Source organism: Dendropsophus ebraccatus, chromosome 14 (genome assembly GCF_027789765.1).
Source record: "Dendropsophus ebraccatus isolate aDenEbr1 chromosome 14, aDenEbr1.pat, whole genome shotgun sequence".
Taxonomy (NCBI): Eukaryota; Metazoa; Chordata; class Amphibia; order Anura; family Hylidae; genus Dendropsophus; species Dendropsophus ebraccatus.
In genome coordinates, this window is record NC_091467.1 from 8,691,660 (window position 1) to 8,715,847 (window position 24,188).

Genomic DNA, 24,188 nt, shown 5'->3' on the forward strand with positions numbered 1-24,188 from the left:
AGTTATTTACAAGTTTCTTATATCTAGGGGGTCAAACTACTGGGAACCGCATCAATCCCCAATTGCCTCTCTTAGGCTGTATTGACACGTTCCGTACGAAACACGGACATGGAATGCCTGTAACGGACTTCCTCCCCGCCCAGGCAGCATCTGTCATATGATTCTGGGAGCGGGGGAACTGTAGATATGCACCACGCTGTAATGAATCATGCACATCTGTACAGTTCCTCCGCTCCCAGCATCTCATCACAGATGCTGCCCGGGCAGGGGGAGAGTCCATTACAGGCATTCCATGTCCGTGTTCCGTGCAGAACACGGAACGTGTGAATGCAGCCTTAGTATGGACTGTGTTTAGTGCCTCAAAGATGGTCTGTGAATTCCACCAATGTGAACAGAAGATCATTTCCATTGGATTCACTTTATACATCAGGAATACATCTACTCTTTTGTGTATACAGATCATCTGTAAACTTAAATGGGTTATCCAGTGTTAGAAAAACATGGACGCTTTCTTCCAGAGACAGCACCACTCTTGGCTCCAGGTCAGGCGTTGTTTGCAATTAAGCTCCATTCACTTCAATGGAAATGAGTTGCAAAACCTGCATCCAAACTAGAGACAAGAGTTGTGCTGTCTCTGAAAGAAGATGGCCATGTTTTTCTAAAGCTGGATAACCCCTTTAAGCATCTCCATGGTTACCATCCTAAAAACAGTAGTCTGATTCTCCATATGCCCCTTTTCTTTAGAGACCTTTAGAGCATAAAAGTCGAGCCAAACACAGAGTGGAGTAACACATAATAGCAGGATCAGACTACACATGGTTTTGTTTGCAGTCTGTTACCATGGAGACGCACAGAACTGCTTAGGAGCTGTAGAGAGTTCTCTCTGATATTATATGACATTTGAGGCACCTGTAAGGAGTATGCTGCAGGTTTAGGAGATGAGCCTGCCCCATGTACAGTGGTGGGTGCCGGATGTTATCTGAGATAGTCAGCACAGGCAGGCGTTCAGATCACAATACACTGCAATACATTAGTATCACAGTGTACTGTCATCACATGATCACTATAAGTATAAACGCAAGGAGGAATAAACTATAACGGGATCGAGGAGGGAACACTAAATTACTGAATCAGGAAGGGGGTGGAGGAAGAAAGTGGGTCCTGGGGGGTCACGATTTATATATCACATGATCACAGCTCAATAAATACACAAGCAACAACTCCAGACTTTACATAGATATTTAATTTCTCATAAATTGCAGTAAAATTTTAAAAAAAATTGTTAAAATTTATTTCATTTGTTTAAATTATTTAAAATACTTAGAAATACTGACCTCAGTGTATTTATATCATCACCTCTCCCCCCCCCCCTCTTAGAAGAGAAGGTTTGGGGTGGGGGAGGTGGGAACACCACCAATGCATCAGAGAGGCTTAAAGGGACACTCCACCAAAAACTGACTCATTGTATTGTCTGGTGCTGAAGCTGACATGGGCGGGTAGAGAGGGACCCCCATGCCTCCTTGTCCCCTGTTTTAGACATAACACAATGTATTGGTTTGGTCACTCCTTAAAATCCCCCTCCCAATCATTAAAGGGGTACTCTGGCAAATCTTTCAAATCAACTGGTTTCTGATGTTATATAGATTTGTAATTTACTTCTATTTAAAAAATCTCTAGTCTTCCAGTACTTATCAGCTGCTGTATGTCCTGCAGGAAGTGGTGTATTCTTTCCAGTCTGACACAGTGCTCTCTGCTGCCACCTCTGTCCATGTCATGAACTGTCCAGAGCAGCAGCAAATCTCTCCTGCTCTGGACAGTTCCTGACATGGACAGAGGTAGCAGCAGAGAGCACTGTGTCAGACTGGAAAGAATACACCACTCCCTGCAGGACATGCAGCAGCTGATAAGTACTGTGAGAATGGGGATTTTTAAATAAAAGTAAATTTCAAACCTATATAACTTTCTGACACCAGTTGATCTGAAAGAAATATTTTCGCTGGAGTACCCCTTTAAGGCTATTAACACTAAAATCTCATTGTAGGTATAAAATGTACAAAATAGATTGTATCTGTATAAATTAATGCACATATAATGTTAAAAAGAGGTAAGGATGCTGCACACATGTCAGTGCCAGTGGGGTTTACCTGAGGAGCTAGCAATCTAATGCCAATAACACATTGGGTGATGGAATGTAAGAAGATAGCTGGTGACATGTATGCAGACCGACCCATCCGTTCCCCCTCCAATGTGATACAGATGGGGGGACAATCACCAGTTATACAGGAATGTAAAATAAAGAAGTGCAGGAATGAATTCCCCCCCTCTGCCAAGCTACAATGGAATGTTCCACTCCTCCTGGCTACTGTCAGTCTATGCTGGATAAGGATGGAAGGTTCCACCAGAGCTGTATGGAGGTAATTCATAGAGTGATGAGTCCCGGCTGGTGATGGGGTCTCCATCCATTCAGCGCCGCCTCGGAGCAGAGACAGTGATCTCAGCAGCATCGGTATACACCGCCTTCTGCATGTAGTGCTGCAGGAGTCGCTCCCAGAGATAGGAACACCTCAACAGGAGAGGGTTTCCTGAAAGAAGCAATGCCATAGGAATTAATGGATGGGTCCTGCATTGTATACAGGGTGATCAGGGATGGGTTCTGTATACTGGGTGATCAGGGATGGGCTCTGTATACTGGGTGATCAGGGATGGGCTCTGTATACTGGGTGATCAGGGATGGGCTCTGTATACTGGGTGATCAGGGATGGGCTCTGTATACAGGGTGATCAGGGATGGGCTCTGTATACTGGGTGATCAGGGATGGGCTCTGCTCTGTATACTGGGTGATCAGGGATGGGCTCTGTATACTGGGTGATCAGGGATGGGCTCTGTATACTGGGTGATCAGGGATGGGCTCTGTATACTGGGTGATCAGGGATGGGCTCTGTATACTGGGTGATCAGGGATGGGCTCTGTATACTGGGTGATCAGGGATGGGCTCTGTATACTGGGTGATCAGGGATGGGCTCTGTATACTGGGTGATCAGGGATGGGCTCTGCTCTGTATACTGGGTGATCAGGGATGGGCTCTGTATACTGGGTGATCAGGGATGGGCTCTGTATACTGGGTGATCAGGGATGGGCTCTGTATACTGGGTGATCAGGGATGGGCTCTGTATACAGGGTGATCAGGGATGGGCTCTGTATACTGGGTGATCAAAGATGGGATGGGCTCTGTATACTGGGTGATCAGGGATGGGCTCTGTATACTGGGTGATCAGGAATGGGCTCTGCTCTGTATACTGGGTGATCAGGGATGGGCTCTGTATACTGGGTGATCAGGGATGGGCTCTGTATACTGGGTGATCAGGGATGGGCTCTGTATACTGGGTGATCAGGGATGGGCTCTGTATACTGGGTGATCAGGGATAGGCTCTGTATACTGGGTGATCAGGGATGGGCTCTGTATACTGGGTGATCAGGAATGGGCTCTGCTCTGTATACTGGGTGATCAGGGATGGGCTCTGTATACTGGGTGATCAGGGATGGGCTCTGTATACTGGGTGATCAGGGATGGGCTCTGTATACTGGGTGATCAGGGATGGGCTCTGTATACTGGGTGATCAGGGATGGGCTCTGTATACTGGGTGATCAGAGAAGTGCTCTGTATACTGGGTGATCAGGGATGGGCTCTGTATACTGGGTGATCAGGGATGGGCTCTGTATACTGGGTGATCAGGGATGGGCTCTGTATACTGGGTGATCAGGGATGGGTTCTGTATACTGGGTGATCAGGGATGGGCTCTGTATACTGGGTGATCAGGGATGGGCTCTGTATACTGGGTGATCAGAGAAGTGCTCTGTATACTGGGTGATCAGGGATGGGCTCTGTATACTGGGTGATCAGAGAAGTGCTCTGTATACTGGGTGATCAGGGATGGGCTCTGTATACTGGGTGATTAGGGATGGGCTCTGTATACCAGGTGAGCTGCAGTCCCCTCCAGTCTCCCCCACCATCTTGCACAGACGGCTTTCCCCTTACCTAGTACACACAGTCCTTCCTTGGCCCGTGTCAGTGCTACATTTATCTGGTTTGGGTCTGAAAGGAAGCCGAGATGCAGGCGCAGCCAGCTGTATGTAGGTCGGGAGTCCAGGCCTTCAGCAGGAGCCGAGCGTACGGTGGAGAAGATGACGTATCGCCACTCACTCCCTGCAGATGGAGAACAGTGATGTATAATACCGCTATAACACCCGCTGCTATCATACCCTCCCAGTGAGCGGACGGAGACCTTGGCTCTTCATGATGGTGCAGGCGGTGACCTCGTGCAGTCCTCGGCTTTGCAGTCTCTTGGTGACCTCTGCCACCTGGGCGTTGTAGGCCGTCAGGATGACGATATCTCTGGGCGCAACCGACCGACTGACCAGAAGATTTGCCAGACGCACCTAAGAAAGTCAATGACAGCATTAAAGGGGGGCGGCATCTTGGGTGCTGTATATGACAGGGGTGGCTACAGGACGTTCACAATGGGGGGGTGATATATACATACCGCCTGCTCTGCCTCTTTAATGTTCGCCTTAGAGTTCGTATTCCCCTCTTCAGTGGTCACGGTCAGGCTCTGCTCCTCTCCATCCACACTCCCGAACAGCAGGGGGCAGCTGTGATGTTGGTAGAAGAAGAGACTGGGCTGCAGGTTGAGCGAGGGTGAGGTGAGTAAGCGCCCATGGTAGAACTCATTGGATGGGAACTCACAGATATCAGAGTGCTGGAGGAGGAGGGAGAACAACTCACATCAATGAGCTGTAATACCACATACAACCTATAGACGGGGTGGCGCTGTTTCTCTGTATTACTGGAATGGTGTCGGGCCCCATAGCAGTGCGGTAGTCTCAGCGAGAAGGCACTTACCATGCGGTACTGTATGTTCAGCAGCAGCGCCTGCTCCTGGTATCTTTCAAACAGGGAACGATCCACTTTCAGGGTGCGACATAGATCATTGATGACCACGGGACGCAGCTGGCGGTGATCACCAATCAGAACCACCTGTCAGAGAGGGAGTCAGTGTATAACGTCCACAGTATACGGCCGTGCAGGTGACGGGTAGTGAGCGGCACACGGACAGCACTTACGGATTGCACCTTCTTGTGGCTGACAATGGGAACCAGCGTCTCCGGCTCCGTGCACATCCCGCTCTCATCTATGATTATCTGGGACACCGGCAGATCTGTCAGCACTTTGTTGGATGATGTCACACAGGTGCACAGAATGATGTCATGGCGCTCAAGCTCCACTTTTCGAGCCTTGCTTAGTAGCTTTTTATAACTAATTTGGAAAAGAACAAGTGAGTAGATGAGAGATGAGAGGGGTCATGGGCAGGTGAGAGATGGGAGGAGTCATGGACGGGTGAGAGATGGGAGGAATCATGGATGGGTGAGAGATGGGAGGAGTCATGGATGGGTGAGAGATGGGAGGAGTCATGGATGGGTGAGAGATGGGAGGAGTCATGGATGGGTGAGAGATGGGAGGAGTCAAGGACAGGTGAGAGGGGAGGAGTCATGAACAGGTGAGAGATGAGAGGGGTCATGGACAAGGGAGAGATGAGAGTATGAGTCATGGACAGGTGAGAAATGGGAGGGGACATGGACAAGTGAGAGAGGGGAGCATGAGTCATAAACAGGTGAGAGATGGGAGGAGTCATGGACGGGTGAGAGATGGGAGGAATCATGGATGGGTGAGAGATGGGAGGGGTCATGGGCAGGTGAGAGATGGGAGGAGTCATGGACGGGTGAGAGATGGGAGGAGTCATGGATGGTTGAGAGATGGGAGGAGTCATGGACGGGTGAGAGATGGGAGTATGAATCATGGAAAGGTGAGAGGGGAGGAGTCATGGATGGGGAGAGATGGGAGGAGTCATGGACGGGTGAGAGATGGGAGGAGTCATGGATGGGTGAGAGATGGGAGGAGTCATGGATGGGTGAGAGATGGGAGGAGTCATGGATGGGTGAGAGATGGGAGGAGTCATGGATGGGTGAGAGATGGGAGGAGTCAAGGACAGGTGAGAGGGGAGGAGTCATGGACAGGTGAGGAGTCATAGACAGGTGAGAGGGGAGGAGTCATGAACAGGTGAGAGATGAGAGGGGTCATGGACAAGGGAGAGATGAGAGTATGAGTCATGGACAGGTGAGAAATGGGAGGGGTCATGGACAAGTGAGAGAGGGGAGCATGAGTCATAAACAGGTGAGAGATGGGAGGAGTCATGGATGGGTGAGAGATGGGAGGAGTCATGGAAAGGTGAGAGATGGGAGGAGTCATGGATGGGTGAGAGATGGGAGGAGTCATGGATGGGTGAGAGATGGGGGGAGTTAAGAAAAGGTGAGGACAGATGGGAGGAGTCATGGACAGGTAAAAACAGAAGGGAAGAGGAGTCATGGACAGGTGAGAACAGATGGGAGGAGTCAAGGTCAGGTGACACAGTTCCCCCCTCTCCTCCTTACTTTGCCACATCTTCCAGAGATATCTCCTCCCTTCTCTGAATCCGTGCATCCATTTCTCTGATCTGGGTGGCACAGGGGTTGGAGGGCATGCGGATCAGGTGATGTAGGGTGATGGATCTATGAGAGACGCCAAGCGCTCAGTATCACATTAGCCTCCTCCTCCTCCTATCATCCTTCTTTATAATATGTCTGTTACCTGAGATTTTCCAGCGGTTTACCCTCCCGGAGGTATCCGCATACTCTCAGGTTACTCCCAGGGTAAGGAAATTCAGACAGTTCCATCTGTTCACTGTATATCCGCAATAGGCGGAGCTTGCTACGAAGGGGGAGGAGCTTTTCTAAAAAAGAAATATATATATTACAATGATCAAGGAATGGCTGCACTGGCACCAGACTGGGCACTAGGGGGCACCACCTCCATTGTTTCTCCATGTTCTTACCAGCTATGACATCCACAGACTTATTTGAGGGGCCACAATACATGAGCACCCGCCTGCCGCTCTCTTCCTCTTCATCTTCATCTTCTTCTGATGTCGAGGACTCAAGAGCTTGATTGGCTTCATTGAACCAGTAGGCCAGGTGAGCGCCCACTATAGTCTTCCCAGTACCTGATGGAGGGTAATAGCCACCGGGTTATCTGTGTGTCCCTGCACGGCTTAGATAAAGCAGCTCTGCAGAAGTATCACACATTAAGCTTAGATACAACAACTCTGAATTCTGAACACTTTATAGGATTAGTTACATAGCTCTGATTACATATACGTGGCTCAGCAAACAGTATCCCACATCATAGGCTTAGATACATAGGTTTATTAAACAGTATTTTACACCATCATGGCTCAGCATCCAGTATCACAAACCATAGACTTAGATACATGGTTCAGCAGACAGTATCACACATCTTAAAGGGGTAGTTCGGTGAAATGTTTTTTTTCTTTCTAATCAACTGGTGTCAGAAAGTGCCAGAGATTTGTAATTTACTTCTATTAAAAAATCCTCAGTCTTCTACTACTTCTCAGCTGCTGTATGTCCTGCAGGAAGTGGTGTATTCTCTCCAGTCTGACACAGTGCTCTCTGCTGCCACCTCTGTCCATGTCAGGAACTGTCCAGAGCAGCAGCAAATCCCCATAGAAAACCTCTCCAGCTCTGGACAGTTCCTGACATGGACAGAGGTGGCAGCAGAGAGCACTGTGTCAGACTGGAGAGAATACACCACTTCCTGCAGGACATACAGCAGCTGATAAGTACTGGAAGACTGGAGATTACTTGTAGAAGTAATCTACAAATCTCTGGCACTTTCTAACACCATTTGATTAGAAAGAAATAAAAATTGCTGAACTACCGCTTTAAGCTTAGATACACTCACCAGGGGGTCCCTGTATCAGGGTGAAGGGCTGCATCAGGGCTTTGCCTATGGCTTCTTCCTGACTAGTATTGAGGCCTCGGGACAGCTCCGGGACGGTGAACGATCTCGGTGTCTTAAACTTCATGTTGATAACTGCAACGAAAAAAACAAGAAGTGAGTCTGTGGTCCTGAGGAGCCACCTCCACCGCCATCTTGTCTCCTGGCACTTGTGGCCCCTGTGGTAACGCACCTTTATCGGGAACCTGCTTGCCCAGGACGATACTTTTGGTCAGTTCTGAGGCGACAGTCAGCTGACTCACCGCCTCTTCTTTCCGTCTGATGAGACAAGGGATGGATGAATACATACAGTATAATATATATGTGGTTACTTCACGCATTACATCATAGCGATGTAGCCAAGGACGACTCTCTAAGTTACTTTACATTTGGATTTTTTTTTTACTATTTACAAAATCCTTGCTTTTAATGAATGAAACTTTTTTGGTTTACATGGACAAGATGAGAACCAGAACGGGAAAAGAAAAATATTTTTAAATCAACTGGTGTCAGAGTTATCTATAGTTATATAAATTCGTAAATTACTTCTATTAAAAAATATCCAGTCTTCCAGTACTTATCAGCTGCTGTATGTCCCGCAGGAAGTGATGTATTCTCTCCAATTTGACACAGTGCTCTCTGCTGCCACCTCTGTCCATGTCAGGAACTGTCCAGAGTAGGAGAAAATCCCCATAGAAAACCTCTCCTGCTCTGGACAGTTCCTGACATGGACAGAGGTGGCAGCAGAGAGCGCTGTGTCAGACCGGAGAGAATACACCACTTCCTGCAGGACATACAGCAGCTGATAAGTACAGGAAGACTGGAGAATTTTAAATAGAAGTAATTTACAAATCTGTATAACTTTCTGACACCAGCTCCCCTTTTATACATGTGGGAGCAGAGGGTTACAGCTGCATAAAGTCTATGGCGATGTTCCCTAACTTATGGCTCTTTAGCTGTAGCAAAACTACAACTCTCATCATGCTAAGCTGAAGGTGATCTATGCAGCTATTACTGCAGGCTGCCCGGGCATGATGGAACCTTGGCTCTCCAGCTGTTGCAAAACTACAACTCCCATCATGCCTGAGCAGCCAAAGTTGGGTGACAACTTTTTCAGTAGTTGGCATGGAGCCCTATCCGGTTACATCACCCATTGCTAACAATATCGATGCTTTCCTTACATGTCTGGTAACAGCTTCGGGATGATCTCCACCGTGAACATGGCTTGGCTTTGGAGGACGGCTTCAGGAACGTCCTTCATGGTAGCCTGGTGTATGTAGAAGACCACTCTGCCGCCTTCCTCCCTGGACACCTTATTGCTGGCTTTGGTCAGGCCATGTGCCACCCAGGTGTAGCTGTCATATGCCGAGGGGTCGGAGGTGCCGCATCTCTGCAGATCTTCCTTTCGAATACACAGGTAGCAGTTCCGAAAATCCATATTAAGATCACAGTCCTGAATTATGTGGGAGGTCAATTTGAAGGATCCCTCTAAGCCCACCGCTTGCTTGCTGTTCCCTTTGGTCTTCCACCTCACCGGAACGTCTCTGAGGAGTATACCTCCACCTTCAGCCACAGCTGACGCCACCGATTCCATGCTCCACAGGGGCAACCACACTGACTGATATTCTTGGATGTTTCTGTATCGTTTTTGAGGAGCCCGGTTGGCCAGACTGGAGAAGCAGTCGACAGGTCGAGATGTATGTTCCAGGCAAAGCTCTATACCTGGTGCAGGAGAGCAGAGCTGAGGACTGGGCACAGGTATGCCACGCTCCAGGACGCTGCACAGTTGGACAGGAAGACAGTCACCAGGGTGCAGATCAAGGGTTAATTCCATGTAGTGACCACAGTGACTTTGGTCTACATAACTCATGGGGTCAAAGGGTTCGATACCTTCTTTTAGGGCATCTATTGCCATCTTTGGTTCACCCCGGCTTACGGCTGCGACAGCTTCATGCCAAGCTGCGGGATTAAAGGAGATTATGTCTCTCCGTGTTTTGCTTTTAATAGGTTTTTCCCGGTAGGAAATGTAGGAATACACCCGACGTCTCCAGGACAAGCGGCAGCCATTTTCAAGAGGTGCTGGTTGATCTACTGGCTGCAAAACATTATAATCCAAAGACATTGAATTCGACAAGGAGTCTCCATTGAGAGGGAAAGCAACTTTAACACTTTTATTCCTGGCATCGGCACTGACGACCACCGACAGCTTTTGCTGCAATTCCTCATGAAGGGATAGCGCCAGCTTGAGTGCATGTCCTCTCTTCTCATAGCCTGACTCCTTCTTTACCCTCATATCAAAATTGTGACAGACCATGTCCATCTCGGAAAGAGAAAGAAGAGGCTTTGATGCCATTTTAAAATCTTTTCTGAGCAACCTTTGCACCACAATGTCTATATATCGTCGAAGAGGCGATGAAGCCCAGGTATAGGCACAAAGCTGGAGGGAGTAGTGCCCATTGGCACTTGGTAAGCCAGCCCGGCTCATGAAGGAGCGGCCCAATTGGCTTCGAAACTCTCGAACGGCATAGCAGAGCTCAGGGTGCAGGTCTTCTGTGGCTACTAGATCAGTGATCTTGGCATGGTCCTGCTCTTTTGCTGCATCTAGCAGCTGTTTCCACACTGAGGTCAACATGTTCACCTTGTGATCAGATGACGGACTCGGTAATTCGGGAACTTCCAGTAGATGATATGACAAGAAGGCAGAAAAAGGCAAAAGATGCTGGAACTTTGTCCTCAGCTCTATGATCTTGGGTAGGCTTGGCCCGTTCTGGCATCGTACTGGGACAACATCCATCAACATATCATTGCTGGTGAGATGGTCTGCCACCCAGCTATTGTACATGATCATCAGTTCCTCTATGACGCGTTGGGCGCTGCGAGATCCCGGGAGACAATCTTCATCTGGTTGCTTGTAATTGGAAGCTTTCTCCAGGCGGAACGTCCGATGGACTTCTGAGAAGCGTGCGGCGATGCAGAGACACCCTTCTACTGTGTCGAAGGTTATAGGATCTCCACTTTTAGCTTGCAGGATGATGTTAGCCTCATCGTAGGATAACTGCCGCTTAGAGCAGATGATGGTGGAGCACAAATGGCCACTCACCATTTGGTCCGTGTCCTTTCTCACTTTCACAAAGAGAGATATGGCCAGCCGCTCACATTGTGGCTTCAGGCTGCAAAGATCTGAACACAACTTATGTGGCAGCATATGGACCGGGTCACGTATAGCGGAGTAGAAGGTGACTCCTCGTCGTTTGGCTTCATTGTCTAATGGCCCTCCTTGGGGTATAACAGCCGCCAGGTCGGTGATATGGACGCCAATCTCATAGCAGTCACCTTGGTCTTGTACAGAAAGGGCATCATCCAAGTCTTTGGCATTTACAGGGTCCACAGTAAAAATGATCATGTCTCTGCAGTCCTTTCTATTTTTGTCCACAGTGGATGTAATTTTTTTAACCTCTTCCATGACCTCCTTAGGGTAGCTGTTGTCCTTCTCAATACCATATTCCAGGTTTAAGATGTCAACTCCTTGTTCTACACTGAGCATGCGAGGTATAATGCGGGTTACAATGCCCAGAGGGTAGTAGAAGCCCTCCCGCCAGCAGACCACCTCCACCAGGAATAATCGGTTCTGTCTCATCTCCTCGGTCACCTTCTCCATACGTTCTGTTACGATTTTTTCACCTACAAATTTACGGATTGGGATATGGTTCGGGTTTTCTTTACACTGAAAACAAAAGATCTTGGTGACTGATCTGTCAATGGGGATCATTATTCTATGATCTCTAGGGTCCATGACACATACAAAGCGTCGATTTGACTCTCCTGCCTCTAAGACTCCCACCACTTTCCCTCCTTCATTGCCGGTGTTTGAGAACAACTGAACAACAACTTTGTCGCCACTAAATGCCAGACCGCAGTTGAGCCGCCCATTCACAGCTATGCGACGGGGCGGGCATTGTTCAAGGGTCAAGGCATAGCCACGGTCAAAGTTCTCCTTGACCAGAAGACACTTTTTGTAGATGTTGGGCTGTTTTATGAGGTACTGCTCCAGCTTATATGATGGAAAGTTAATATAACGGTCTCTGGTGTGTTGAGCGTTGGATTGTGGCTCCACTTCCAGCATCCCCTCCTTTGTCACTGTCACAATGCTCTCCTTATTGCTATCCAGCAATTCCTGAAGGATGGCGTCTTCAAGGTTGATGTCTACATCAGATGACCAAGAATCACTGTCCTCATCGGTCTCCTCCTCCCCTGGTTGTTGCCGCCAGGCCATTTGGTCGCATAGGATTTGCTTTATCTTCTCCACGTTAAGATCTGCAGGCACGGCGCTCCCCGCCTCCACACATTCCCGCAGGTAATTCTTCCAGATACGACTGCAGCCACCAAAGGAACACAAGGCCGCGACATCTCCCACTACTATGACCTGAGCGCGAGCACGTGTCAGGATCGTGTTCAGCACTCGAGGATCACAGAAGAAGTCTAAGCTGAAGGTGGAAATGGATGGAGGATGAAGTGGCAGAGAGTCCCGGGACCGAACAGTGCTGAGAATGATGACAAAAAACTCGCAACCTGCAGAGGAAAATAACGTACAGGATTAGTAACCAGAAAGACATAAGCCGAATACAATAATTTATAATATATCAGAGGTAAAACAGCCACAGGATCATCGGACAACTGCCAGGAAATATCTGCACAAGGATTATGGCGGAGATTTATCAAAGCGGTGTAATGTAGAATTGGCTTAGTCACACCTAGCAACCAATCAGATTTCACTTTTTATCCTTCACAGATTATTTGGAAAATGAAAGGTGAAATCTGATTGGTTGCTAGGGGCGACTGAGCCAGTTTCACTTTACATCAGTTTGATAAATCTCATTCATATACACTCACCGGCCACTTTATTAGGTACACCTGTCCAACTGCACGTTACCACTTAATTTCTAATCAGCCAATCACATGGCGGCAACTCAGTGCATTTAGGCATGTAGACATGGTCAAGACAATCTCCTGCAGTTCAAACCGAGCATTAGTATGGGGAAGAAAGGTGATTTGAGTGCCCATGGTTGTTGGTGCCAGAAGGGCTGGTCTGAGTATTTCAGAAACTGCTGATCTACTGGGATTTTCACGCACAACCATCTCTAGGGTTTACAGAGAATGGTCCGAAAAAGAAAAAACATCCAGTGAGCGGCAGTTCTGTGGGCGGAAATGCCTTGTTGATGCCAGAGGTCAGAGGAGAATGGGCAGACTGGTTCGAGCTGATAGAAAGGCAACAGTGACTCAAATAGCCAACCGTTACAACCAAGGTAGGCAGAAGAGCATCTCTGAACGCACAGTACACAGTATGGGCTACAGCAGCAGAAGACCACACCGGGTGCCACTCCGCTCAGCTAAGAACAGGAAACTGAGGCTACAATTTGCACAAGCTCATTAAAATTGGACAGTAGAAGATTGGAAAAACGTTGCCTGGTCTGATGAGTCTCGATTTCTGCTGCGACATTCGGATGGTAGGGTCAGAATTTGGCGTCAACAACATGAAAGCATGGATCCATCCTGCCTTATATCAACGGTTCAGGCTGGTGGTGGTGGTGTCATGGTGTGGGGAATATTTTCTTGGCACTTTTTGGGCCCCTTGGTACCAATTGAGCATCGTTGCAACGCCACAGCCTACCTGAGTATTGTTGCTGACCATGTCCATCCCTTTATGACCACAATGTACCCAACATCTGATGGCTACTTTCAGCAGGATAATGCGCCATGTCATTAAGCTAGAATCATCTCAGACTGGTTTCTTGAACATGACAATGAGTTCACTGTACTCCAATGGCCTCCACAGTCACCAGATCTCAATCCAATAGAGCATCTTTGGGATGTGGTGGAATGGGAGATTGGCATCATGGATGTGCAGCCGACAAATCTGCGGCAACTGTGTGATGTCATCATGTCAATATGGACCAAAATCTCTGAGGAAGCTTCCAGCACCTTGTTGTATCTATGCCACCAAGAATTGAGGCCGTTCTGAAGGCAAAAGGGGGTCCAACCCGTTACTAGCAGGGTGTACCTAATAAAGTGGCCGGTGAGTGTATATTTACCTGAGGCTTTAAAAGATAAGAAAAATTAACAGCTTAAAAAACTTGAACGTTATGGGATGACGTACCAATTATGTTTTCATAGCTTCCTACTGTTACGTCAGACAGCCTTAATTTACGTAGCTCCTGACGTATCAACTTTACCTGAGGAGTTACACAAAACAGAAAGACAGATTAAAGCTTTTCTATAATAATATCCCCTATACAAGAATATAACTACTATAATACTGCCCCTCTATATAGGAATATACTACTATAATACTGCCCCTATATACAGGAATATAACTACTATAATACTGCCTCCTATATACAGGAATATAACTACTATAATACTGCTCCTATATACAGGAATATAACTACTATAATACTGCTCCTATATACAGGAATATAACTACTATAATACTACTCCCTATATACAGGAATATAACTACTATAATACTGCCCCTATATACAGGAATATAACTACTATAATACTGCCTCCTATATACAGGAATATAACTACTATAATACTGCCTCTATATACAGGAATATAACTACTATAATACTGCTCCTATATACAGGAATATAACTACTATAATACTGCTCCTATATACAGGAATATAACTACTATAATACTGCCCCTATATACAGGAATATAACTACTATAATACTGCCTCCTATATACAGGAATATAACTACTATAATACTGCCTCTATATACAGGAATATAACTACTATAATACTGCCCCTATATACAGGAATATAACTACTATAATACTGCCTCCTATATACAGGAATATAACTACTATAATACTGCCTCTATATACAGGAATATAACTACTATAATACTGCTCCTATATACAGGAATATAACTACTATAATACTGCTCCTATATACAGGAATATAACTACTATAATACTGCTCCTATATACAGGGATATAACTACAATACTCCCCTCCATCGTACCTGGCTTCCATGGGATACAACAGAAATTTTACTTCTATCCACTTTTCCCCAGTGCTCCGGCCATCGGCGGACAATATCTCTGACAACCTCAACCACTTGCAATGTTTCTGACTGATTCATCCAGGAGTTTCCATCACGAGAACAGGGGCCCTGACAGTGGTAAAGCCCCAGGGCATGGCTTCCTTGTGGGGGTCGCTTTGGTTTGTCAGCACAAGCCTCAATAGCGTTGTTGCGGCCAACATAGAAGCATCGCGACACAAAGGAGATGATGTCAGGGACGGATCGGTAGTTTTGGTGGAAGATGATGCGGGCACTTTTGGCCCCTGGACAGTCTTTATCTTGGTAATGGAAGAACAGGCGGGTGAGAAGGGTGTGCTCCTCTCCGGCTTTTCTGTTGAAGAACCGCGGGGTCTCCTGCATGTGGTCTCCGGCCACGACCACACGTGTGTGATGGTTTGCCAAAGCCAGTGGGATCAACGCCTCGCTCTCCATCATCTGTGCTGCCTCATCTATAAGGATATGGCTGAAATAACCCCGTGGCACGTCCAGATTCCGGGAGGTGACTGCGGACGTCACAATAATGCGATAATTTTCAAGAAGGTTTCGAGGGGGGTTAATAAAGGCGGACTGATCGGGGTTGAGGGGGCAGTACTGAAGTGTGACCGGGTGGGTCCTGTTTAGAGGACTATACGTAGTTTTTACTCTCAGGGGAGTGGCTTCTGGGTGGCCGGACGTTACGTACGGATGGAAATGTTCCTGGATATACAGATCAGCGGCACTACAAAGACAAAGCACAAGAGGGTGACTGTGTGAACGTGCATGGCCTTCAGTTTCTTAAGTGGACATGCCCTTTAAGCAAATGTCTTAATGGTGGAGGTCTGATGACCTGTCACTAGAAACGTGGGTCCTGTAGTTTGAATAGAGCATTAGTGTTCAATTTATTACGTAGCTTCTGCTAGCTCTGCCAGCGGAAACCGGAGCCCATGTGCTGGGCCCTGTGCCGCCTACCCTTTGGCCCCCTGTTCCTAATTGCAGTAGCCTATAAGTATAAATTCCTGCACCTGCCCTGGCTTCCTAGTTGGAGCCTCTGCAATAACTAACCTAAGTGATGTGGTCCCAGCACTGTTGACCGTGACTCCTGCCCTGTGGTTCCTTCTGTGTTCCAGCCTGCTGACCTGTCTACATTGCCTCCAGCTGCACCTCCCCCACCACCACTAGCAAGCCAAACCAGGGGTAGCGACCTGGGGGTCCCCTGCCGCAGCGAGTCCATCCTTTTCATGCGTTTTTGCAAAAAAAGGATGAAAAACTGATGAATAAAATGGATGCAATTGTGTGCATCCATTTTTACATTGACTTCCATTATAAAAAAACGGATAAAAACGGATCCTTTCATTTTTTAACATACACAAAAACGTAGTCTGCCTCATTTTTGTGTCCGTTAAAAAAAAAAAAACGGATCCATTTTTTTCATAATGGAAGTCAATGGAAAAACGGATCAACACGGATGCACACAACTGCATCAATTTTGCAAAAACGTAGTGTGGACCCAGCCTTAGACTCCCACTCCCTGATGTAGCTTACGCCATCACTAGCGGTGGTCCATTGGATCCACAACTGTTTTTCAGGCACCGATCTGGGTGCAGTCTGTTATTTATCAGGGATACAAGAGTTAACTACTGCTGACAAGTTGATACATTCCAAGAGCCGGTCATCTGGCTTTTGCTGTGTGTTCCTCCATTGTTCCTCCAGGAAATGTATAAAAAAACTGACAACTGGGCATTACTATAACCGTACATTTTTCCTGGAATGTGTCAAAGAGCGTAAGGACATGTCCTATTGAAAAATAAAATGGTAACGCCCAGTTGTCAATTTATTCATATATTTTTATGAGGAATAAAAGAGGAGCAGCAGCATTCTATATGAAGGTGATAGAAGTATTTAGAGGCCCCTTTAAGCCCTGGTTAGTCTTGGTACCTGTTGTTGTGGGTGCAGATCAGCACTCTGGTGTTAGGTTGTCTGATCACCTGCAAAGCGGCCTGGGCCATCGTTGACGTTTTCCCGGTACCAAATGGTCCGTATATAAGGAGAGGGGCTACCGGCTGATTCCCCTTCACTGATCCAGCAATGTAAGAGATTGCCTGCTGCTGCTTCTGGTTGCCCCATGCCATCTGCTCCTGGTAGATGGGAACGCTGCACTTGGACAGATCTGGCAGTAATAACTTCTCATCCAACAGGCGGTCAACCGCTTCATGGTTGATGCAGAACGGCAGGCGGTCAATCTGGAACTGGACCTCCAGCTGGACGCAAGCCTTTTCCTTGAAGGACAGCTCCGTGCAGCACCTCTCTGTAACCCTTAGTAAAATCCCATCCTCTAACTGAGTGCTGTGGTCAACGTGAACTTCATAGACTCTGTTGTTCTGCCGAGGGTAGGGGGCGATGAGGGCGGTGCCGACGGATCTCTGCAGTAAATACCCTTCTTCAGTATCCTGAGTCATCCCTGTAGGTAGAGGGAGCTCTGCAAACAGCTCCCCTGGCTGGGCAATCTTCATCCCGTCCAGAGCCATCACCATCTTCTTAAGGGTCACCGGAGCTCTCAAGTTTAACCTGAAATCAGCGGTAATGTTTACAGAAGTGATCCCAGAAACCCGCACACCCAAACATTGCCTTCATATAGAAAAAATCTCTAATACTGCTCATCCTGAGCTTCCTGGTCAAATGGAAGTCATACACTGGGTAAGGAGGTGTGCAAGAGAGCCTGCTCTACACACGGTGGGTGCCAGCTGTTAGGGAAGCTCTATAAAACTCTATAAATATGGTCATCTCATATAAAATTGCCCCGAACTGCCCACATTATAATCCACCACTGTGTATCTCTCACCTGGATATCACCTGCTCTCTTGCCGCCTCCTCTTGGAGTAGACTGATGTGCATTATTTGGCGGTAGTTTTCCACTGTAAGTGGCTTCCTATCAGTGGTTGTTGGAATGTAACAAGGATTCATAGAGGGAGATTTGTACACATCGAGGAGCCTCTTCTCCTCCAACGTTCTCTCCTTGCATGGGATACATAAGAGCTTGTCTGGGCACCAGCGTTCCACGGTTGGCTCTGGTCCGTCCTGTCGATCTGAGCCTTCATCCTGGCGTTTTAAGGGTTCTTCTTGACCGCCGACCTGCATGAAGATCTTCTGCAGCAAAACTGGACGGATTCCAAAATCCAGAGCCAACCACTGCTCGAAAACTCCAAACACCGAGCACTGGACCTGTACGGAGAGCTTATAATGTGTCCGAGACCCTTTCACCAGGAAACAATGGCCTCCGGCGTAATGGCAGGGTTTTTGGTGTCCCTTAGCGTCCAAAGAGAAGACGGCCCCAGGATTGGTCTTTAACAAGGCAACATGGAGGAGAGGCATCTAGAGGGATAATCGGTGACAACTTAGATGGTGCATCACAAGAGCTACTCTGGAGACCAATGCTTTCCAACAGTTGGAGAGCCACAGGTTGGGAAACATTATGGAGCTATTACTGGAGACTATAGGGCAGGGGTCCTCAACTGGCAGACCGCGGTCCGAACACTGCGCTGCTCCCCTCTGCACAGTAACTATAAGCGCTCGTAACGAGCGCTCATAGTTACCGTGCAAGAGCAGCACTGACAGAGAGGGAGCCATTGGCTCCCTCCCTGTCAGTCACTTTTGTGGCCACAGCGGTCACAAGAGGCTGCTCTCTGTCTCTGGTGCCGGCCCTCGAGTGACATCACTGAAGCGCCGGCGCCAGGACAAGGGGAGAGCGGCCTCTTGTGACTTCTGCAGTGCAGCCACAAGAGGGGAAGAGAAGAGGAGACACCCGGACCCAGGTGAGTATAAGTGTTTTTTTTTATGTTCTATACTATATGGGAGGGGGAGCACAGGGGGGCTTTATAACTAGGGGAGCACACAGCAGGGGTGCTATATACTACTGGGGAGCACAGGGGGACTATATACTACTGGGGAGCACAAAGCAGGGGTCTATATACTACTGGGGGAGAGCACAGGGGGGCTATATAAAACTGGGAGAGCGCACAGGGGGGGCTATATACTACTGGGGAGCGCACAGGGGGACTATATACTACTGGGGGAGTGCACAAGGGGAATATATACTACTGGAGAGCGCACAGCGGGACTATATTCTAATGGGGAGCACAAAGCAAGGGTCTATATACTACTGGGGGTCGCACAGGGGGGCTATATAATACTGGGGGAGCGCACAGGGGCTATATACTACTAGGGAGCACACAGGGGGATTATACACTACTGGGGGAGTGCACAGGGGGACTATATACTACTGGGGGAGCACACAGGGGGACTATATACTACTGGGGGAGCGCACAGGGGAGCTATATACTACTGGGGGGGCGCACAGGGGGGCTATATACTACTGGGGGAGCGCAACATGTTTACTAATGACGTTCAGCTCAGACCTTCATCTGACAATAGACCCTGGTAAGTGGACCTACACTAACAGTTGTTGAGTACCCCTGCTATAGGGCATGAGGAAAACTGTAGTTTACCAACAGCTTGTACACCATTCATTGAGCGGACATATTTTCTTGCTGGAATGGCTGATAACAGATAACAATAGATACCTTAGAGTGCAGAGTGAAGTCCCATGTTCTTTGCACAAGCTTCTCCGGGGAATGTATTTTTAGTGGATGGCTACACGTTATTTTAACACCTTCAACTTCTTCCGAAAGCTGCAAAAAGCAAAGAGGAACGATAGAATGATCAACCGCTACACAACATAAAACCTATTAAAACGTGTCACCTTATAACTGTTCACTATAAAGGTGGTGGTAAAAGATGCAGCATCCGTTCCACGTGCAACTCACCACTTCCACATCACTGCTGTAGTGCTGATACTCCTGTATAAGACGGTCCTGGTAGGACTGGAGACCCTCTTCCTCCACCAACTGCTTATTGCGCCTGGTGACCTTGACCCTAAGAATCCACTCCTGCAGCTCCTCCTGGCTGTGCGCTTTCTCACAAGCATTCCCATATATACACTGCAAAGGGCTTAACATAAAAACACAGGAAAAGAATCACACAACCCCATTACAGATGACTGGCTATATCTCAGACAGTTTGTACAAGTATAAGGCACAGCGATGGGGTCAGACAATACCCCTTACTGGGGTATTCTGGGGAGAAAAAAATGTTTCTTTGAAATTGATGTCAGAAAGATATGCAAATTTGTAAATGTTTTAAAATCTCCACTGTTCCAGTACTTATCAGCTGCTGTATGTCCTGCAGGAAGTGGTGGGTTCTCTCCAGTCTGACACTGTGCTCTCTGCTGCCACCTCTGTCCATGGCAGGAACTGTCCAGAGCAGCAGCAAATCCCCATAGAAAACCTCTCCTGCTCTGGACAGTTCCTGACATGGACAGAGGAGGCAGCAGAGAGCAGTGTGTCAGACTGGAAAGAACACACCACTTCCTGCAGGACATACGGCAGCTGATAAGTAGTAATAGACTGGAGATTTTTAAATAGAAATAAATTACAAATCTATAAAACTTTGTTTTTGGGGGGGGGGGGGGGTTTGCGGAGTAACCCTTTAAGAATGTACTTTAGAATTTTCTGTATTTCCTAGGATACAAAATATGCAAAGCAGCTTTTCGGTACCACCATTCTCTTCAAGTCTGTGTCTAAATCCTTTAAGAAGACTAGGGATTTATTAGGCCAAGCCCCAAACTCAGTCCCCTGCAGATGGCAGTTTTGGGGTTGCTCCTTGGTACAGAGCCGGGTGTTGACTGGCACTTGTCATTGGTGTGGGACCAACAAAGTAATTGCTCTCCTTGAGGAGACAGCTGCTTTGCATATCCTTCTTCATAGAATTCCCAGTGTATTGTAAATGGGCTTTAACCCCTAGGCGAACCTGGACGTACCCGTACGTCCAGGGACGCCTCCACATGTTCAGAGCGGGGCCGCGCTCTGAACCGCCGCGGTCCAAGGTGCTGTTCGTAGCCTGGGACTGCGGCTATTAGTGGGCACGGTCCGATCGCCATGCCCGCTAATACAGTAATCGGATGCAGCTGTCGAAGTGTACTTACTGCACAACCTCCCTGGTGTCTAGTGTCTAGTTATCCAAGTTCAGCAGCCACCACTAATCAAATACCGAACGTTCGGGTTCGGGTGGACTTCAGCATGCTCCAGGTTCGCTCATCTCTAGTTATTATCAATAAAAGTCAGAATCACCCCCCTTTTCCCATGTTATAAATAAAAATAAACAAATAAATAAATAAACAAACATGTTTGGTATCGCCGCGAGCGTAATCTCCCGAACTATTAATTTATCACATTACTGATCTCGCACGGTAAAGCGCAAGCGCATAAAATCCCAAAGTGCAAAATTGCGCATTTTTGGTCGCATCAAATCCAGAAAAATTTTAATAAAAAGCGATCAAAGAGTCGTATATGCGCAATCAAGGTACCGATAGAAAGAACACATCATGGCGCAAAAAATGACACCTGACACAGCCCCATAGACCAACGGATAAAAGCGCTATAAGCCTGGGAATAGAGCGATTTTAAGGAACATATTTTTGTTAACAATGGTTTGAATTTTTTACAATAAAAGTTATACATGTTATATATCATTGTAATCGTAACAACTTGAGGAACATATATAACAAGTCAGTTTTACCCTAGGGCGAATGGTGTAAAAACAAATACCCCCCAAATAAACAAAATGCGTTGTTTTTTTTTCAATTTCACCACACTTTGAATTTTTTCTGGTTTCGCAGTGTACTTTATGCAAAAATTCAGCCTGTCATTGCAAAGTACAATTAGTGGCGCAAAAAATAAGGGGTCATGTGGGTTTCTAGGTGGAAAAATGCAAGTGCTGTGGCCTTTTAAGCAGGAAAAAACGAAAACACAAAAATTTAAATTGGGTCCTCTAAGGGTTAAGAAGCCTTAGAACCTGACTGGGGTGTCCATACATTGTTAAGGTGTGACTGAGGACGACTCACCTTTCACAGAGAGAGAATTTAGTCATGCCAAATGGTGGAGCGCGGTGATACCACTGTGACAACGAATCGGCCGCCATCATGCGTCCATGTTCCAGCGAAGCACAGTGCACCTCGAAGCTTTCTTGGGTGTTGGCACTGACCAGGCATAGACGGCAGTAAAAGCCCATATTCAGTTCCTGGTTCTCATTGATCTCACCACGGGTGAGCCCATGGTTCTGCTCCGCTTTCCAAACTGTAAGCTCCACCTCGCTGTGGGCGTTTGGGCACTGTTCTTTCTCATTCCGGCAAAAAAGCCCACGAGAGCGTTGGTTGCACAAGCGGACGTGGCGCGAGGACGGGAATGGGCGGATAACATTGCATTGCTTCCTGGTGTCATCGATGACGATGTGAGCCAGTAGCGGCATGGGGCGAGGATGGCATTGGCAGAGATTGGTAAGGGTGACCTTGGGTGGGCTCTGGTAAAAGCATTGCTCACAAATGTCCTGGAACTGACCCCCAAAAAGACTCAAAATATCTTCCCAGTTTTTGGGTTCATTGAGGGAAGCGGCCGGCGATAATGGCCGGAGCAGCATGGATCTGAGTTGGGGTCTTTCAAGTCTGTTTGTCCTCTCGAAAGACCAGACGAGAACCTCTTCAGCCGACCAAGCAAATGTGCAGTTCTGGTGGTGCCTGATGCAGCCCTTTCCAGGCTGATAGTGCCAGCACACGGCGTAGCGGGCGGGCAGCGGGTAGGATGGGCGCTGTCTCACTTCATGCCAATCTGTTTCATTGCTGCGACCTTTGTTTTTGGCCAGAAGTAGCTGAGCAGAACAGCTGTGCCCCACAGGACGGTAGATGTAGGAGATCCCCTGCTTCTTCCTGCTACAGGTGGCGCAAGCCAAGAGCAAATCCACCTGTTCTAGAAGCTTCAGCTGACTGGGGGGGCCCAGCCCCGAGAACTGCCCCATCGCTGTCCCTGAAACAATACCAGAGAGTCACCGAAGGTTCTTACCGGATGATGAGGTCACAAGTGGTGCAGGATACCAAGTATCAGCAATCCAACTCAGAAGGGTCAGCGTGTACCCCAAGCGTCACTATCCTGTACCCCAAGTGTCAGCGTGTCACTATCCTGTACCCCAAGTGTCAGCGTGTCATCACCCTGTACCCCAAGTGTCACCATCCTGTACCCCAAGTGTCACCATCCTGTACCCCAAGTGTCACTATCCTGTACCCCAAGTGTGACCATCCTGTACCCCAAGTGTCACTATCCTGTACCCCAAGCGTCACTATCCTGTACCCCAAGTGTCAGCGTGTCACTATCCTGTACCCCAAGTGTCAGCGTGTCACTATCCTGTACCCCAAGTGTCAGCGTGTCATCACCCTGTACCCCAAGTGTCACCATCCTGTACCCCAAGTGTCACCGTCCTGTACCCCAAGTGTCACCATCCTGTACCCCAAGTGTGACCATCCTGTACCCCAAGTGTCACCGTCCTGTACCCCAAGTGTCACCGTCCTGTACCCCAAGTGTCAGCATGTACCCCGTGTCATGATCCTGTACCCCAAGTGTCACCATCCTGTACCCCAAGTGTCACTATCCTGTACCCCAAGTGTCAGCGTGTCACTATCCTGTACCCCAAGTGTCAGCGTGTCATCACCCTGTACCCCAAGTGTCACTATCCTGTACCCCAAGTGTCACCATCCTGTACCCCAAGTGTCACTATCCTGTACCCCAAGTGTCAGTGACATTATCCTGTATCCCAAGTGTCACTATCCTGTTTGTCTCTGTTGTAATTGGATACCGTAAGGTTCTTACCAACAAGATGATGGCGCTCTCTTTTACTCTCTCCCTCTTCACTCAGAGTGCCATTTCTGTCCCAGTCTCTCTCTCTCCTGGTGGTTGCAGTCTCCCTCTCTCTCTCTCTGCTGGTGATGGCAGTCTCTCTCTCTCTCTCCTGGTGATGGCAGTCTCTCTCTCTCTCTGCTGGTGATGGCAGTCTCTCTCTCTCTCTCTCTGCTGGTGATGGCAGTCTCTCTCTCTCTCTGCTGGTGATGGCAGTCTCTCTCTCTCTGCTGGTGATGGCAGTCTCTCTCTCTGCTGGTGATGGCAGTCTCTCTCTCTGCTGGTGATGGCAGTCTCTCTCTCTGCTGGTGATGGCAGTCTCTCTCTCTCTGCTGGTGATGGCAGTCTCTCTCTCTCTGCTGGTGATGGCAGTCTCTCTCTCTCTCTCTGCTGGTGATGGCAGTCTCTCTCTCTCTGCTGGTGATGGCAGTCTCTCTCTGCTGGTGATGGCAGTCTC

The 24,188-nt window shown here is 48.0% G+C and overlaps 1 protein-coding gene across 1 annotated transcript; it reads right to left on the reverse strand.

The window, feature by feature from the left end:
* Window positions 1-1,820: 1,820 nt before the first annotated feature.
* On the reverse strand, window positions 1,821-23,978 carry HELZ2 (helicase with zinc finger 2). Its single transcript, XM_069951481.1, has 20 exons — window positions 23,705-23,978; window positions 21,913-22,867; window positions 19,778-19,961; window positions 19,535-19,642; window positions 17,797-18,326; window positions 16,893-17,522; window positions 14,919-15,696; window positions 14,043-14,118; window positions 9,070-12,457; window positions 8,082-8,167; window positions 7,853-7,984; window positions 6,927-7,094; window positions 6,683-6,824; window positions 6,487-6,603; window positions 5,122-5,314; window positions 4,901-5,035; window positions 4,542-4,757; window positions 4,284-4,437; window positions 4,037-4,204; window positions 1,821-2,582 (listed from the first exon to the last, which is right to left on the reverse strand). Exons 2-20 carry the CDS (start codon window positions 22,857-22,859, stop codon window positions 2,464-2,466), a joined length of 8,271 nt encoding a protein of 2,756 aa, XP_069807582.1. The 5' UTR covers window positions 22,860-22,867; window positions 23,705-23,978; the 3' UTR covers window positions 1,821-2,463.
* Between the last annotated feature and the right edge of the window lie 210 nt (window positions 23,979-24,188).

Coding starts and splice junctions, on each gene's coding strand:
- HELZ2 (XM_069951481.1), bottom strand. CDS start 22,859: ATGGGGCAGTTCTCGGGGCTGGGCCCCCCCAGTCAGCTGAAGCTTCTA. Junction 17,523..17,796: donor AGAGAGCAGGTGATATCCAG/GTGAGAGATACA, acceptor CGCTGATTTCAG/GTTAAACTTGAGAGCTCCGG. Junction 7,985..8,081: donor CAAGCAGGTTCCCGATAAAG/GTGCGTTACCAC, acceptor TTTTCGTTGCAG/TTATCAACATGAAGTTTAAG.